Genomic DNA, 17,043 nt, shown 5'->3' with positions numbered 1-17,043 from the left:
TTCTTGGACAAAAACTAAACTTACTTGAATTAATAAGGGTGAGGGTATCTTCTCTGGAACATGAGCTGGGTATACACACTCCTAACTGTAACTCCCCTAGTGGTATATCTGGCTCCTGTGCAACATAAAAGACTTTCATTTCAACATTTTTTCTAAAACTAAGAGTTAGGGTGTCTTATTCAGGGGGAAGGATGGTTCGCATTATTCTGGTATTATTACACGTAGAGGTACACAACTTGAGACACTAATGAACACTGTCACTATGAGCAAATACAACAAGATTCAATTGAATATCTTAAGTTATGGAGATGATACTGGACTTCATAACAAGAGGGTCATGATGACCCTGGATCGCTCACCTGAGTACTATGAGCTACATGTTTCAAATGTCAAACTGATGCTAAAATATTAAGAAAGTAGGTCAGTAGGTCACATTCATGATAACTGAAAATCAGTGTTAAGATCGGTGTGCAAAACTGTATATGTCATCCAAATTTCAAGCTGTATCTTAAAAAACAAGAAAGTAGGTTAGTAGGTCAAGGTCACAGTCAAGTGACCCCTAATTACTTGGGGTCATCAGGTAATTATAATTAGACAGTATAGGAAATATGATCAGGTAATTTTTGAAGTATTTTTCCCTATATAACTCATATATAACTGACCCCGAGGTGGGGCCTCTTTCCATCCCAGGGACATAATTTGAACAATCTTGTAAGAGAACCACTAGGCAGTTGTACATACCAAATATCAAAGGCCTAGGCCTTGAATTTTCAGACAAGAAGATTTTAAAAGTTTTTTTTCCTATATAAAAAAAAATCTGTAAAAAGATCCCTTGGAAGTATAGAATGCAACCAAAAAAGAATAATAGCAGACTCGGTTTAATTGAGTCTGTTCATGAGAGGTAATGAAATGTGCAACACCTCTCAAGTCTATGTAAAACTTGGGACCCCAATGGAAGGGCCTCTTTTCACCCTAAGGGCATAATTTGAACAATTTGGTAGAGGACCATTAGGCAATGCAACATACCAAATATCAAAAGCCTAGGCCTTGCAGTTTCAGGCAAGAAGATTTTCAAAGTTTTTTCCTATATAGGTCTATGCAAAACTTGGGACTCCCTGGGTGGTGCCTCTTTTCATCTCAGATGCATAAATTGAATAACCTTGGTAGAGGACCACAAGGCAATTCTACATACCAAATATCAAAGACCTAGGTCTTGTGGTTCCGGACAAGAAGGTTTTTAAAGTTTTTTCCTATACAAGTGAAACTCCCAGGGTGGTGCCTATTTTCAACCCAGGGGCATAACTTGAACAATCTTGAGGACCATTAGATGATGTCACATGCCAAATATCAAGGCTCTAAGCCTTGCGGTTTTGGACAAGAAGACTTTTTGAGTTTTTCCTTTCGGTTGCCATGGCAACCAGAGTTTTGTCTGGAATTCAATTCTTTGAACTATTTAATAGGGGGCCACCCAAGGATCATTCCTGTGGAGTTTGGTGTAAATCTGCTCGGTGGTTTTGAAGAAGACGATTGTTTTAGAAACTGCTGACGAACGGATGACGCACAACGGACACTGAGCGGTCACAAAGGCTCATCATGAGCCTTTGGCTCAGGTGAGTTAAAAAAACTTAAAACAATGTTGATGCTGACTCTGGGATGAGTGCAATAGCCCTCCTTATTCTTCGAATAGTCAACCTAAAAATACAAATGCATCTGAAACCACAAGGTGGATTCTTGGTAAACATACATAGCAGTTTATAATGGCTTACCCCAAGTTCAGCAGCAGGTGGCTGTGTAGGTCCTAGAGGTATCCCCACTTTGCAGTATTTTCCTTTGAATGGATGAGTAGGTGTGGTATTGTTTGGTCCAACAAACACAGTTGCAGTGGTGTTCAAACACTCCTCAAATCTGCCCAACCAGAAAATATTACCTTGCAAGAATCCTGATGACAACTTTCCTGTGGCATCCAAAACTGAAATTTACAGATAAAACTGTCAGCAATTTACATGCATGAATTCATTGACTCTTTTTTTCACTTAAATAAATTCGAAATGCAAATGAAAACTTATTTGTCTGAAGAAATGCCCTTAATATCAGACAAGCCAAAAGTAATATGCCGCATATACAACTTAATGAAACCTACTCAGAATCTATTTGAGGACTTTATGCTTCATTACAGAAAATTTATGTGAAATATGTACCTTTACAACCTGTTAAAAATTCAACATTGAAACTTACACTGTAAAGCCCAGACTTGTCGTTGTAGCAATGCCTGTACTGTCATGTTAAGATGGTTTAAACATTCTGATGATATATTTCGTCCTGCAGAAAACCTGCTCAGATTTTCCTCCTTTAACAACTGAAAGGACATAAATTCATTGAAGACTTTTGAGAATTTTTTAAAGAAATTCTCACAGTAAGAAAAATCCAGTAAATTGTATAAGCAAGAATGCTGGTGGTCCATCTTTTTTGTTTTAAAAAAACACTAAAAAATAACTGAAAAACAAAACGGTTGATTTTGTGCAAGATGGACACTGGGATGAACTGACCAAAAACAATATGTCTCTCCCAACTGTGTCTTCCCAGAATTTGAAAGACATGTGATTTTTGTCTAATTTGTTGATTTTAAATAAGAAGTTAAACTCCCAGATTTTCTACCACTTGCAACAAACAGTAACAATTAATTGCTTTGGTTGGAATTATATAGCTGCCCTGACAGAAGTGGATGGTTCTGCACAGCTGATAGTGGATTAGAACCCTAAAATAGTGGATTAGAACCCTAAAATAACATTATGGAACCAGAGCCATTCAACAATATTGATATTATTACTAATTCAAATGTAGTCAGTAAATGAACAGAAAATATTATGTTAAAATTTGTCCTCTTTTAGAGGACAGTGAGTTGTAGGTTATTTTTGTTGGATTTAACTTCATACTAACACATTTATAGGTCATATGGCAACTTTCCAGCTGTTCTCAATGCAGGAAGACACTTGGAATTGTTTCATCAAAGGCGGGTACCTGGTAGCACCACAACCTTTTGCAGCAAGCTGGATGGCTTCCTAAAATGAAGAATTTTACACCCTAAGCAAGATTTTTCAAAATCAGGGGAGGGAGGAGGAGTGGAGTAAAAACTTCTTTTCATTATACAAGGACTGATATAAATGTGTAATTTTGACAATCATAAGTCCAAGTCTTCTCCATTTAATGACTGAAAACCATTTTGAGTCTCAAGGTCATTGACCTTGACCTTTGACAGGTCATCTACTGATCAAAGGCACTCCTATGAAATTTGATATCTATAGGCCAAAACCACTTGTGGAAAGTGGAAACAGGGGTCACCTCATGACCACAAGCAATTCTATGAAGTTTGATCAAAATAATCAAATGCCTTTTCCACTTATTGATAGAAATCTGTTTTCAGCCTGTGTGTCACTGTGACCTTGACTTCTTACTGACCTCTTTAAACAACAGGAGTCATCAACTGACCATGGAATCGAATGGAAACCAATCCACCAATTCACTTTGAAAGTTACTCTGCCCTTGATTATTGGTCTACTGACCCCAAACAAGATATTCTTATCATAGACATTCACTCCATAAAGTTTGACCATTGTAGGCTGAAGATGTCTTTTAGTAACTGAGTGGAAACTAATTTCTGTATCCAGGTCAATGTTACCTTGACCTTTGACCTACTGACCCCGAAGCAATAGGGATCATCTAGTGAACACAGGCAATCATCCAATAAAATTTGAGGAATATAGGCCAACGTGCTCTTTAGTAATTAGGCTGAAACCGTTTTTGGTCTTGAGGTCACTGTGACCTTGACCTTTGACCTACTAACCATCAAAAGTCTATAGGAGTCAACTACTTACAACTATCCTATGAAGTTTGACCATTGTTAGAGAAAGCATTATCTACTTACTGACCAGAAATCAAATGGTCTACAGACAGACACAAGACAATCAGCAAGACAATATTCCTGGTGGAGGGATCTCCACATTGTAATTTTCCTGTATCATTACAGCTGGAAACCGGCCATAGGACAAATTCTGTCAACTTTAATACATTGAAACACAGCATGCCCAGTCACGCAGAATCCTGCGTTTTTCACGCAGAAAACACGATGTGCACGCATATTTTTCGATGGCCGTGCGTGCAGGTACGTATATTTGTTGTGGCTGGCAAATAAACAAATTCGGCTCAAAAATTGGTGGTCGCTAACCTAAAACCCGGGAAACGCTTGCTTTTGAACAGAAAACCAATAAGCTTCCAGCGGCAAACATCTGCGCGATCTAGATTACTCCAAATATGTCACTAACAAAAATGGCAGACGAGCATGAAAAACTTCATTCTGGGTGGAAATATTAAATTGACCTCAGTGCCATATGAAAGGCCGGGTTTTCACTACAAAATAGGCATCATACAGCATTAGTTCCTGCAGGCGTACTGTTGATAATGTGCAGAACAGAATGGTCATCGAGTACTACTGTAAGCAAATACCTAAGCCAGAGAAAAAGCTGCTGAAGCATTTAGGCCTTAGACATTCGTAATAGTTAAATACTGCTATTTATGCCTTAGCAGCATATAGTAAACAGGCTAGGCCTATATAAATACAGTATGACTGAGTTTACTGAATAAATACTGTAAACATTATCTAATATCTGTTGCTTTTAGTTTTCATACCAGTACATATGTTCATGTTTTGGGAAAATTCAGTGTACCCAGATTTTTTAAGCCTGTACCCACTTTTTCCAAAAGTAGTGGGTACAGGTACCCACTTTTTAAAAATCCTGTGGGCATGCTGGAAACACTGCTCTCAGCAGCATCAAAGGCTGGGGCACCAAAGCAATCTTTCTGGTACCCGGCTTTCCCTTAAGCTTTTGGTGTTAGATCACTTAAAACCCTGGATAGCTCAAGTATTTTACTTATCCCTTTGAGAACTCAAATGATCTGGATTTTACTTATACCCAATTCAAAAATTTAATGTGATATCACAATAGTAGTAGACCAGGCACTTTCTTTTAAAATGTTGTATTCATAACAGCGTCACGGACCAGTTACCTAATATGTTAAACTTTAGCTAGGTAAGTTATACACCATCAATTCAACAAAAATGGTTTCTTTCTTTAGAAAAAGTACTGACACATCAATTTACACAAAATGTAGTAACAGATGCCAACATGAAAATGCTAATTAATTTCAACCTAAAAATGCAACTGTGCATAACATAAATTTGATGATAAATATTTTAATGAGCTTAAAGATCCATTAGTGTGTTTCAGCGGTTAGATGAGAATATCATTACATGTAATGCATTTAAAGTTTCTTGTATGAGAGATGGGGCAAAATTTTCCCAATAACAGAATTTGTTCAAACTTTGTATATGAACCAGGTCTCATGTGAGAAACACGTGCCCTTTTTTGTTCTCTTAAAAATTGACTGAATCACTGAAATGTATTATAATTGTAACTTTAATTCATTACTTTTGATTACTTACAGCTTTAAACATCATTATCAGTTGAAAATTTTTACATCAAAATAATATATTACCAAGTTATTTAGTAATTTCTGTTCTGTGATTTGTCAGACACACATTACACATCCGCCAGGCCAGATAAAAAACAAGTAAACTCGCAGGCAATAATTTAAATATTCGCTCTAATCTTCCCTGACATTTTCAAAATTGTATAAATTTATGATTATCTTGCATTTTTAACAATACAATTTTGTGTAATTTTGAAATTATCTATCTCCTGCCCCCTTAACCTTTAGCCTGCTGGTGGCAATTGGTTTTGCCTTTGCGACCAGTGCAGACCAAAATCAGCCTGCACATCCGTGCAGTCTGATCATGGTCTGCACTGTTCGCTATTTAGTCAGTAAACTTTCAGTGAACACCCCTTTGAATAATAAATGGTACTGCCAAAATTGAATGATGGACCAGTCCATGTAAATGGCTATTCAAAATGTGTGGAGGCCAATCACTGAACAACAAATCATCAACTAAGGGAAGCTACTGGAATAACAAAATAACAATGAAACTTTAGGCCCAAATTTATGTTTTTCATCACAAGGTAATGTCTGTAACCAATTCAGCATCTCAACAACTAGAATGCTTTGTGTATTGCATTACAAGATCTGTGGGAATTAGTAAGCATCAGATGTATATAACATATATTAAATACATCTGGATTGTAAATATTTCTGGAAGACTAAAGTGAAGCTGAGGCTGACTTTCTATTAAACAAACTGGGTGGAAGTTGTTCCAATATAATAAAACTGAGTTTGGCATTAAACCATTCTCAGAAAGCAACCCTGCCATTGGACAATTTTAGAATTGAGTTCCAAATCATCCAATCAGATGCTAGAGTTTTCATGCTGGTCCCTAACTTTATAACCTTTAGACACTGTTCCATCCACAAAAATATTGATAATTTTACAGTGTAAGCTGTAATGATCCTTTATTACTTTAAGCAGATGAGATCACTATAAAAACATTTAAGTATATTACAGACCTCATGTTAATTAACTTTTGCAGACTATACTTATGAATCATGCAAAATATTTCGCAAGATCCTGTCTTAAAATGAATTCTGTCAGGCCAACTTAAAAAAAATATTTTTGTTTCCCCTCCAACAACCCATGTCATTCAAGGCTGGTATTTAAAACAGGAAGAGAAAATGTTGTTGTTGTGTTTTTTTCAATTTATATAATTATTTATTTTTTGATAATACATTTCCATTGAAAATACCATCTTTTAATAAATCATACATTCATGGAAGCCCAAATGAATTATAACAGTAGCGTATAACCGATTCAGAGTGTTTACATATATTAAAAGATGGTATTGCTATATTTTATTTCAATTCTGAAGCAGTATTTAATGGTACATGTGTGGCGACAAATATAGTAGTTTAAGGCGATGTCAATGCATAACCTTATGTAAAAATACAGGAGCTTAACAGGTCCTGTAAATGTCTAGTGAGTTATTCTGAGTGTGTAATAATGGATGTCTGAAGTGTAACAGCATTCTGTTATACCTGGAAGTCTTTTATATAAAATAGATTTTAGTAGATCAAATTTGGTAGCACTCTTTCTAAGCATCAGAATGGCACCAAATAGTAGGTCAACATGATGTTAATACTGCCTATACATGAAGATGTGCATGCACCTGTGTCCATGAATACTGTAAATCATTTAATGTTGTGGGTGACATTTCATGGTATATTTTGGGCCAAAACAGTTATATCATAGGTATATGATTTTGTGGATTTTTGAATGCAAAATGAATGGGAATTTTATTGTTCCTTGGGATTTTATTTCATCGATTGATTAACTACATAATTCACAAAAATTACTCCCCCACAAATATCAATGAATTCACATTATCTTAAATAATACAATTTTTCCATCTACAAAGAGCTGGTAATCTGTACGATCAGTTTGATTTGGAAGTTTCTAAATGAAAGTGATAGAATTCTATTAGAATTAGAAACACCTGTTTTTACATTTCAACAAATGAACCTACTGAGTTTTAACAAGAGCACCATCTTCAGGGTGCTATCACACATCTGACATAAGGGCAAGACATGAGGCAATGTGCAAGTCAGACTTATGGTTCTTAGTCTGCTTATTTGCCTACTGAAGTGTTATAAGTTTAAAACCCAAGGTTAAGTATATAGCATTTAAGAAAATAGGACCAAAACACTAACAAAATGCATACAAGAGTTCTGAATCTTGGCCTGATTTCTCATCTAGTGGTGATAAACAAATTAATGTATGTAATTTCATAGATAATAGTTTTATAGTTTCAAGGGAAGTGGACTGATTAGACTGGCTCCCATCCCTATGTTTGTTCTTATTTACATATATCAGTTTTCTTCATTAAGAGGGAAGTTACTCCAGAAGGTTGTTTCTACATTGAGATTTTTTAATGCCCCTGGCTCCGAACATAGGTATATGGTTCAGCCATCAGATAAAATTGTGCTATTTTAGAGATGTAAAATTTTCTTATAAAATGTTTCCAGTATTTATGTAAAAATAACCACAGCCAGGGAGCCAGGCTATGGACTGATCTATAATCAGGAAACTAGAAAAGCTCAACAGGAAGTCCATAAAACTACCAACCAGCATAGCAAGGCAATCACTTTCTTGGCTCTTTGTCTATAATCACTGAGTCTGTCATTCACTGCTGATAGCTATGTGATGCAATTGGCAGTTACTTGCAGAGAACAGTATTTTAAGTATTTGAAAAAAAAGTTTAAAACATTTAAATGTCTTTGAGTACTAGAACTATTACTGAAGGTGATTAGGTTATCACTCTATGATGCTGATCTGGAAGATAAGCAGCTAGACTAACTCCTAGACTATGATATATCTTTTTACATTTTTATGATTGAATGTAGTGAACTGAGCCAGTCTATATCCTATGTCCAATATGATAATTTCAACAACAGTCCTGTGTGAAAATCTCTAAAACAGACTAGCTGGCTTTTGTCTCTATGAAATTGAATTCGTCAAAAAAGGGAAAATATAGAAATATAGTTATCATCAGTCTAGTGGCTAGTCTAATAAGCAGCCTGCACATACTCTTGATTAGGTTAATGCATGATTAGAAGATACTGAGAGGGCAAAAAATGAAGTCATTAACCTGTCACTGTTACCCTTTTTCTGAAATTGGACACAGTAATCTGAGTAGTAGATGTGTCTCTTTGAACTCTGATGGTGAACAATTTTTTATAGATATTTTAAAAATTATTTGACTGATTCTGACACTAACCAACAGCAAAATGCCATGTGTAACTCCCAACACAGCCCCATATATTTGGTATCAGTGGGTATGTAACTATTATAGATTTGATACAGTATCTAGTCAGAGGCAGTGAGCAATATAACTGACCTTAACATACAGCTGTCCCATATCTAGATCATTGGGAAGGGAAACCTTGTTAACATTCGCACTCTGTTGTAGAAGACGAGGCATTGATTTCATTATGTTCCCGTAGCGATCTGTCTCTGCAGCAGCCAGTGACAGCAAAGTGAACAGCACAAGAATAAAAGCCATTCTGATTCTACTTGCTGCTCATGTAACTGAAAAAAAATATACAAATTAAGATTTTACCAAAAAAAAGAGCTGGTATGTAATGCTTTTCCTCCGAGATGAAAAACAAGAGGGGGCATTGACCCTAAAGCGCTCATCTGTGTACAAGGCTTCAATTGTGTGTGTATTAGTACAGAGTTAGGTTTCTTCTATGTTAGCTTATATTATATACATTTCACACACATTTTTGAACCTAGGGCAATAATTTGAATAATTACGGTAGAAATTACAAATCTGATATCACATGCCAAATATCAAGGCCCATATGTTCAATGAACCAGAACCATTTGAACAACTTTGAAAGAGGGCTACCAAGAGATCATTTGTGTAAAGTTTCATCAAAATCCATTCTGTGGTGTGGGAGGAGATATTGTTTAAAGAAACTGTTGATGAAAAGTGACAACGCCCTCTGGCGGCCATGTTTCTTGACGAATCAGAAAAATTTGAACAATATTTGTAGAAGGTCATACAAGAACCATTTGTGTAAAATTATTTTAAAATCTGGCTAGCAGTTTCAAACAAGAAGATTTTTTTAAATTTCCACTATATACATATAGGGAAAAGTGAACACGCCCTCTGGTGGCCATGTTTTTTCACGAATCAAAATAATTTGAACAATCTTGGCAAAGGGTCACACAAGGACTATTTGCGACCATGTTTTTTGACAAATCGATATAATTTGAACAAGCTTGGTAGAGGGTCACACAATGACCATTTGAGTAAAATTATTCTAAAATCAGGCCAGTAGTTTCTAACAAGAAGATTTTTAAATTTCCACTATATACATATAGGGAAAAGTGACCATGCCCCCTGGCGTCCATGTTTTTGACGAATCGGTATAATTTGAACAATCTTGGTAGAAGGTGACATAGGACCATTTGCAGGGGGTTTTTTTTGGCCGTTTTTATAGCCGTTATTCGGCTATATTCCCAATGCCAAAAAGTATGTATTTTTCCCAAAATGAGTGCAAAAATTCCCAATCTACATTCTGAAAAAAATTTCATCGAAATTGCACAAACACTGACCAAATTATGGACAATTTTGTAATGGCAGTATGTTAAAGAGGTTGTACAATGTGAAACAAGTGTATGAGAAAGTGCTTAAACACATCCTTACTATATCCTATGGGACTGAATATTTCCCAATATGGAACATTTACGCGTCAAAATTCCCAATATTGGGGGTATAGGCTATGTTCCCAAAACAGAAAGAAACAAGAGGACCATGATGGTCCTGAATCGCTCACCTCTTCCCACATGACCCAGTTTTGAGTATGACATCGTTTTTGACCAACTTTCATGAAGTTCCCATGAAAAATGTGACCTCTAGAGTGGTCACAATGTCTTTCTATTTTTAGACCTACTGACCTAGTTTTTGAAGGCACGTGACCCAGTTTCGAACTTGACCTAGATATCATCAAGATGAACATTCTGACCAACTTTCATAAAGATCCCATGAAAAATGTGACCTCTAGAGTGGTCACAAGGTTTTTCTATTTTTAGACCTACTGACCTAGTTTTTGACCGCACGTGACCCACTTTGTGACAGGTGAGCTAAAAACCCTTTTTTGTATGAAATTATTTCAAAATCCAACCATTTGTTTAGGAGGAGATGTTGTTTAAAGATTTTTCTATTTTTAGCTCTGGCGGCCCCTATGTACAACCAAGCGTAATGTTTTGAATAACTTTGATAGAGGACCATCCAAGGAACATCCATGCCAAGTTTCATCATTGTTGACGACGGACAAATGCACGACGGACACTGCGTGATCACAATAACTCACCCTGAGCATTGCTCAGGTGAGCTAAATATAAAACTGACTGGATTTAGATATTGAAAAATTGTGAATAATAGATAAAAGTAACCCACACAATCATATCATTAAAATGAATTCAGGATGTCAAAAAATAAAACTGATTTCGAGATATGAAATAACCAAATTTTAGTACCAGACCTCTTTATATGATTTGTGATATTTTTACCCAATATTCCTTTTAAATCATACTGAAAATAAAATGATAATATCATAAAATAAGCTTGTGATTATCATAAAATGATTCTGTCTTATCCTTTAAGATAAAATAACCATATTGTAAAATGAATTTGACATCACAAAATAAATCAAGGCTATCACAAAATATTGAATAAACAGTAAAACCGCCATCCAAAATATTACCAAATCATGTGGTGCCATTTTACTATTTATTCACTATTTTGTGATATCCTAAATTCATTTGGTGATATCCTTAAACTGTTTTATGATATTTAGTGTATTTAATGATATCAGTAATTATAATTTTAGACATCTTTAAAGATAAAATGTAATATCTTAAAATGATTTAAAGATATCTCTAAATGATTTCGGGATATTGTAAAATGATATCCTTTATTCATTTTTGGGTATTAGAAAATATATTTTATGATAATCAATTGAGCATTTAAAAAGACATCTCTAAATGTGCATGCTGTCATAATCTATCCTTAATTTGATGTCTTGGTATCAGTATTTTGTACACAAGATTTTTTTTAATAATATCATTTTATTGACATTAAGGTATTCAAAATATGTCTCTTTTTTGGATATCAATAATTCATTCAATGACATTATCAATGAATTTTAAGATATACTAAATCATATCATAAAATAAATTTAGTGATATCACTAACTAGATCTCTATTCTATAAACTCTGATTTCTTTATAATGTTCGGATAACAAAAAAATCATAAATTGATACTATTAAACTGAACTAAAGATATCATGAAATCAAATTGTTGATTTCAAAAATAATGGATATCTCAAATACATTTTGTGATCACTATCTTTGACAAATTTTATAGAATAAAAATAAATGATATCCTGAAACAGACTTGTGATATCAATTACAGAAATCAAAATTAAAAATATTACAAAATGAATTAAGGACTAGAGATGCTTTTGAGAAAAGCACCTGTCTCCCAAAACTGCCTAATCATCTAAATAGTAAGTCAGTCCTTATATACTGTTTACTTAATCCACATGTGCATGCGCTTTCTTGTCACCAAAAGGACGCCTATACTACTAGTAGTATAAGTGCCGGTTTGGGGGCAAAACTGCGCAAGAAATCTGAGTGTTTTTGGTAATTGAAGGGCCATAATTCCGAAGTGCCTAAGCCGATTTGGCTAGTTATCGAACTTGGCCGAGCACTTATTGGCAGACACATTTTGTTGAAGTTTGGTGAAGATCGGATGAGAAATGTTCGTCTTAGAGTGCGGACAAGCTTTGTGACAGACAGACACACACACACACACAGACAGATTGGAGTAAATCAATATGTCTCCCACACCACTGTGTGGTTGGAGACATAATAATTTGCTAAAATGTGGACAAGATTGCAAAATGACACACATATTTAATAAAATATTCTATTTTGTAATATCTTTAATTCAGTTAAAGGTCCATTACTAAGGGAAAGTGAGTTGGCAATTTTTTTCATAGCCAGTGCATAGACTTCTGCAAGACACTAAATAATGAAGATTGGCAGGTCAAAATTTACAGAAGGTCTTTGGAACTCAAAGAAATGTATGTGTATTATGTTGAAATTTCAATGAATCGACAGAATGACCCCCCAGGTCTTTTTAACTTTCTTCATACTTCATAGAAAAATAATTGTACATATACTACAATTTATTTCGAATTTCTACATACCAACTTTCATTTTCCAATAAAATGAAATAGTTTCTGTGCTTTTTAAAAGAAATTAAAATGTTCACTTTCCTTAGTATTGGACCTTTAATGATATCATAAATTATACTGATTTTGTTATACCACTAAATACACTGCAGTTTAAGATGCTACTTATATGGTGCATTGTTTAGCTTTTATTATAAATGTTATATTTCCATGACATTTACTCAAATTACTGTAGTGATATCAGAAACTATTCAACCATGTAAAATATATTTGTAGTATCACAAAATAACATATCAATTAATTGATGATACCACAAAATTTAAGATACCGAAAATAGTGAATAAATATCGTACACATTACTTTTAAAGACGCACAACAAAATAATTGTATCTACATCTACATCTTTCACCAAACCGTCGATTTCAGACTATCACTGAGCGGCGCTGTCAGAGAAACAGTTGTTAAAGACATGATATGTTACAAATGTTAAGAGAATAAAAGCTATAAAGACAGTATGCTACAGTTAAAATAGGACAGAAGCAATGCCATTACATATTGACCACTGCCAGCCTCTCTCTAAAGATACTGAGACTGGGGCTAGATCATTTGACATAGGTTGGTAGGGAGTTCCAGAGTCGGTTGGTCCTTGGGAAGTAGGAGTTAGAAAAGTACTGAGTATGAGACATGGGAATTAAGTAATTTAGGTTTTTAGTTGGGATAAGATGAGATTGGTTTTCTTTTGTATTTCCATGATGGTAATTATACATGATTTGCATGAAAAAAAATGAGATAAACAACAAGTATTTCGTTACAAATTGGCAGTGACATACATTAGGCCAAGACAATAATGTTTGTAATGTCTTAACATTTTATTGCATTACTTTAGTAATATCATGAATAATATGTATAGAAATGGCATTATCCCGTAATAGTCCCCTCTACGGAATGAAGTATGTTTATATCCACCTCAATCCCCGACCTTAACCCCTAAGAGTGTCTTAAACTTATAGATATTTAATTATGACATTCAGAAAGGTTTCTAAACCAATGTATTTTTTACTTCCCTAAATGTTATTTTTGTTCATTCCGTATATAGAGGGGACTATCAAATCAAAATTTATTTATTGTCAAAGATATTTCAACAAATTAACATAAGCACATTCTCGCATACCAGAGGTCTACCGTGGTTCCCCAGATGAACCTCTGGCACATTTCGCCGATATTTGTGGTTTGGTTACATTACAGGTAAAACGTTTCAGCCAATCAGCGTCGTTTCGCTACAAAATGTAGCGAACCAATCAAAATTGTTCGTGGAAAGCATGACCGCGTCCTTTCATATCGATGCCGACTTACGAGGAATATTATCATTTCTTCAAGTAAATTTCTTAACATCGAAAAACTTCGATCCGGGCCTTACATGTCCAGTATAACTTTATCCATCGTTAGCAACTACCTTGCTTACATATTGTTTGAAATTTCAATTCGGCGTGCCAAATAGTGGTGAACATTTTTTGGCTGAAACTTCTCCCGGTAGTAATTATGAGTGCGCATGCTCACCAAATAAACGACAGAAATAAATCAGAGGTTCGTCTCGGGATTTTGACGAACATCTGATGAGAATGACATAAGCTATGCATAGCTTTTTACCGACTTTTTTATTCAGGAAGGGCCTATTGTCCACCTGAAAACTTGTACTATAGCTGTATATTACCTTATTATAAGAATATTTTCATGAATTTTTTGTGGGTGAAAAAAGTAGATCACTAGGTCTTGGGTCTTTAACACATTTCTGACATAATTTGCATGATATGTGAACTCTATACTCTATAGTAATTATCAGACTTCCAGAAATACTACAAATATATTACATGTAAAATGGAGGGTTTCATAGAAACGCAGTCAAACTGTTAAGAAAAGCACTTACATTTTAGTTAATGTACATGTGTTCCAGTTTATTGAACTGCTGTCAAGGTAAAAAGTAGGACACAGCTGTATAAACGTGAGTGACTTCCCCTTGATTTAGGAGGCGTGACCGATAGTTGCGCTGCGAAATCCAAAATGGCGCTGCCCATGAAAATTTTGGATTTCTTTAGAATCATCCATATTTCGAGGAACTGGTCCGTTTAGAAAAACTGTAACAACTAGATGCCATGAGCATTAAAGCCTTTGACCTTGTGCCCGCTATTGAGCGGGTGCATCTTATGTCAGAAAAAGCGAAAACACAGGTTTAACAAATTTTCAACTTTCAATTTCCTCAAAAGGATTTATTTTTGCGAATTTGCATTCAGTTACTATTTCATAACTTTTCTTTGACTAAATAGCGATTTAAAAATGTTTAAATAGAGAGCTAAAAGTGTTATATAGAAGAATACTTCAAGTGTTGGTTGACACTTAGAATGTTAAAAATTGGGCATATTATGTATCCAGGTTGGGGAAGGTATTAAATTTAGCTTTTTTAGTTTTTATAGCTAATATAGCTATATATGGCTAAAAATTGAACAAAAGAACTGCTTGTTTCCATTAATTACTTTTAAACTGTATATAGGTGCATATTAGTTACTTGCATGTCAACTGAAGTTGGCATTTGTAACATTTCAGAGAAATAAAATAAATTATTTACCGATGCGTTTTTTCAGAAATAATTTCAATTCATCCTTCCATCACACAAAGTAAATCATCTGATAAGTACACAAAACAAACATAATTATTCACAATTTTTCTAATTTTCAGGTATTCTTTCCTAAGCACTTTTAACACGTCTATGAAAATATGTTCAGAAAGTTGTCATTTGTGAAAGATCTGTGATATCACACTTGTAACATGTTTTATAGCTTGCATGTATAATGTGTAACCAATCCAAGGGAGGTGAAAAGAATTGAATGAAGATTTAAACTTGCACATTTTTCATGGAAATTCCATGCAATAATACAGTTACACATGATTTCCTCTACCAGCTTAATGCCGTATATAGTGTTTCCTGCAGACTCTAAAAGGGGCATGGTGCTTCCCTTGAAAAAGGGCACTTTTAATGCGCGGTTAGGCACTTAAAGGGCATTCGTCCAAGTACACTTGCTGGCATCATTTTACAGACACCATTTTTCATACTATTTTAACATTGCATTTGAGAATCTTTCATATCTCAGATATGGGGTAGATATTTTGTATTATTCCTTAGATAATGTTTACCATACTTTCAAACATTCTTATTTTGTTACCAACATGAAGTGCTGGCTTGCATTTTCAGAGACAGATATCAGGTGATAATTTAATAAGCAATTTACTGAACAACTATCAATGCGCAACTTTATTTTGTCAATCATCACATACCATTTCACCATTGAATTACGTTAAGAGCATAGGCAGTTCGTCAAATCTACATGTAATCGATGACTGTGTACCTATATCGCTCATTAAACCCATTGTTCTTCGTTGTCAGTAAGATTTAGAAGACAAATCTACATGGAAAGTTACATTTTTCCAATGTTTTGGGCATACGAAAACGAAAGTAGAATGCTATGTAAAAAGTACATGCTGTGAAATTTGCTAGATTAGATCGTCTGCCACTATTTTTATTAAGTTTCTGCTATACATACACTAGTTTGAATCAATGATTGACAATGAATCTGGGTTTTTTTTCTATCTAATCATACGGTATTAAGTAAAATAAACATACATGTGAATACCTATGGTTCATTGCGAATAATAACTCAAAATTTCGGCTTGCTTGAATGTGGCCGTGCACTTTCAACTTAAATTTCGGCCTTATAAAATCATTTTGTCAAATCATTTACTAAAACAAAACTAGGGCCTTGCATTTTTAGTTTATTCATTTAAATCTCGATCAGGTTTTATATCTTAATCGCTAGGTTATCGGTTATTTTCATACCGATGTACGTTTTCAAATTTTCAAGATGGTGGCGACTTCTGCATCGGCGCGTCATGAATGTGCTTTGGAAAGTACTACTTCGTAATTATTAAACAAGACATTTGTCGATTTTAATGAATTTGGTATCATTCTGAAGCTTAAATGTTTATCTTATATTATTTTTATAAATGATACCCATGAAGGAATAAAATATATCTTGTAGATAAAATCGATGTAAAACATTTTGAGTCTGGTCATTTTTCATGGGTTGGTTGGCGATCGGCAAAGGACAAACATTCAACATTTTATTTTTAAAGTCCTACTGAGCGCATCAAAAATGTGCGACAATCAATCTACATTTTAATTGATTACAACCTTTTAAAATAATTATCCTTTAATCATGTGTTATC

At 34.5% G+C, this 17,043-nt stretch overlaps 2 protein-coding genes across 4 annotated transcripts in view; one reads left to right on the top strand and one right to left on the bottom strand.

Moving 5' to 3' along the window:
• LOC123535693 (nose resistant to fluoxetine protein 6-like) overlaps positions 1-9,081 on the bottom strand; it is a 39,712-nt gene extending 30,631 nt beyond the window's left edge. For 2 of the 3 annotated variants that reach the window (XM_053528278.1, XM_053528279.1), the window contains exons 1-4: positions 8,897-9,081; positions 2,236-2,356; positions 1,767-1,969; positions 25-115 (exon numbers count right to left, since the gene is read on the bottom strand). In XM_053528278.1, coding sequence (XP_053384253.1) covers positions 25-115; positions 1,767-1,969; positions 2,236-2,356; positions 8,897-9,061 — 580 coding nt within the window. In that variant the 5' untranslated portion in view covers positions 9,062-9,081. Of the gene's footprint in view, positions 1-24; positions 116-1,766; positions 1,970-2,235; positions 2,357-2,937; positions 3,065-8,896 lie in introns of those variants that run through there. The other variant, XM_053528280.1, reaches the window with a different exon arrangement.
• Positions 9,082-14,802: 5,721 nt separating this feature from the next.
• The window catches only part of LOC123537659 (transforming growth factor-beta receptor-associated protein 1-like), a 31,771-nt gene continuing 29,530 nt past the window's right edge, over positions 14,803-17,043 (top strand). Inside the window, exon 1 of the mRNA XM_053528274.1 lies at positions 14,803-14,993. Coding sequence (XP_053384249.1) covers positions 14,919-14,993 — 75 coding nt within the window. The 5' untranslated portion in view covers positions 14,803-14,918. The remainder of the gene's footprint in view (positions 14,994-17,043) is intronic.

This window comes from Mercenaria mercenaria, chromosome 17, assembly GCF_021730395.1.
Source record: "Mercenaria mercenaria strain notata chromosome 17, MADL_Memer_1, whole genome shotgun sequence".
NCBI classification, from domain to species: Eukaryota; Metazoa; Mollusca; class Bivalvia; order Venerida; family Veneridae; genus Mercenaria; species Mercenaria mercenaria.
This window is presented reverse-complemented; position numbering and strand designations above follow the sequence as displayed.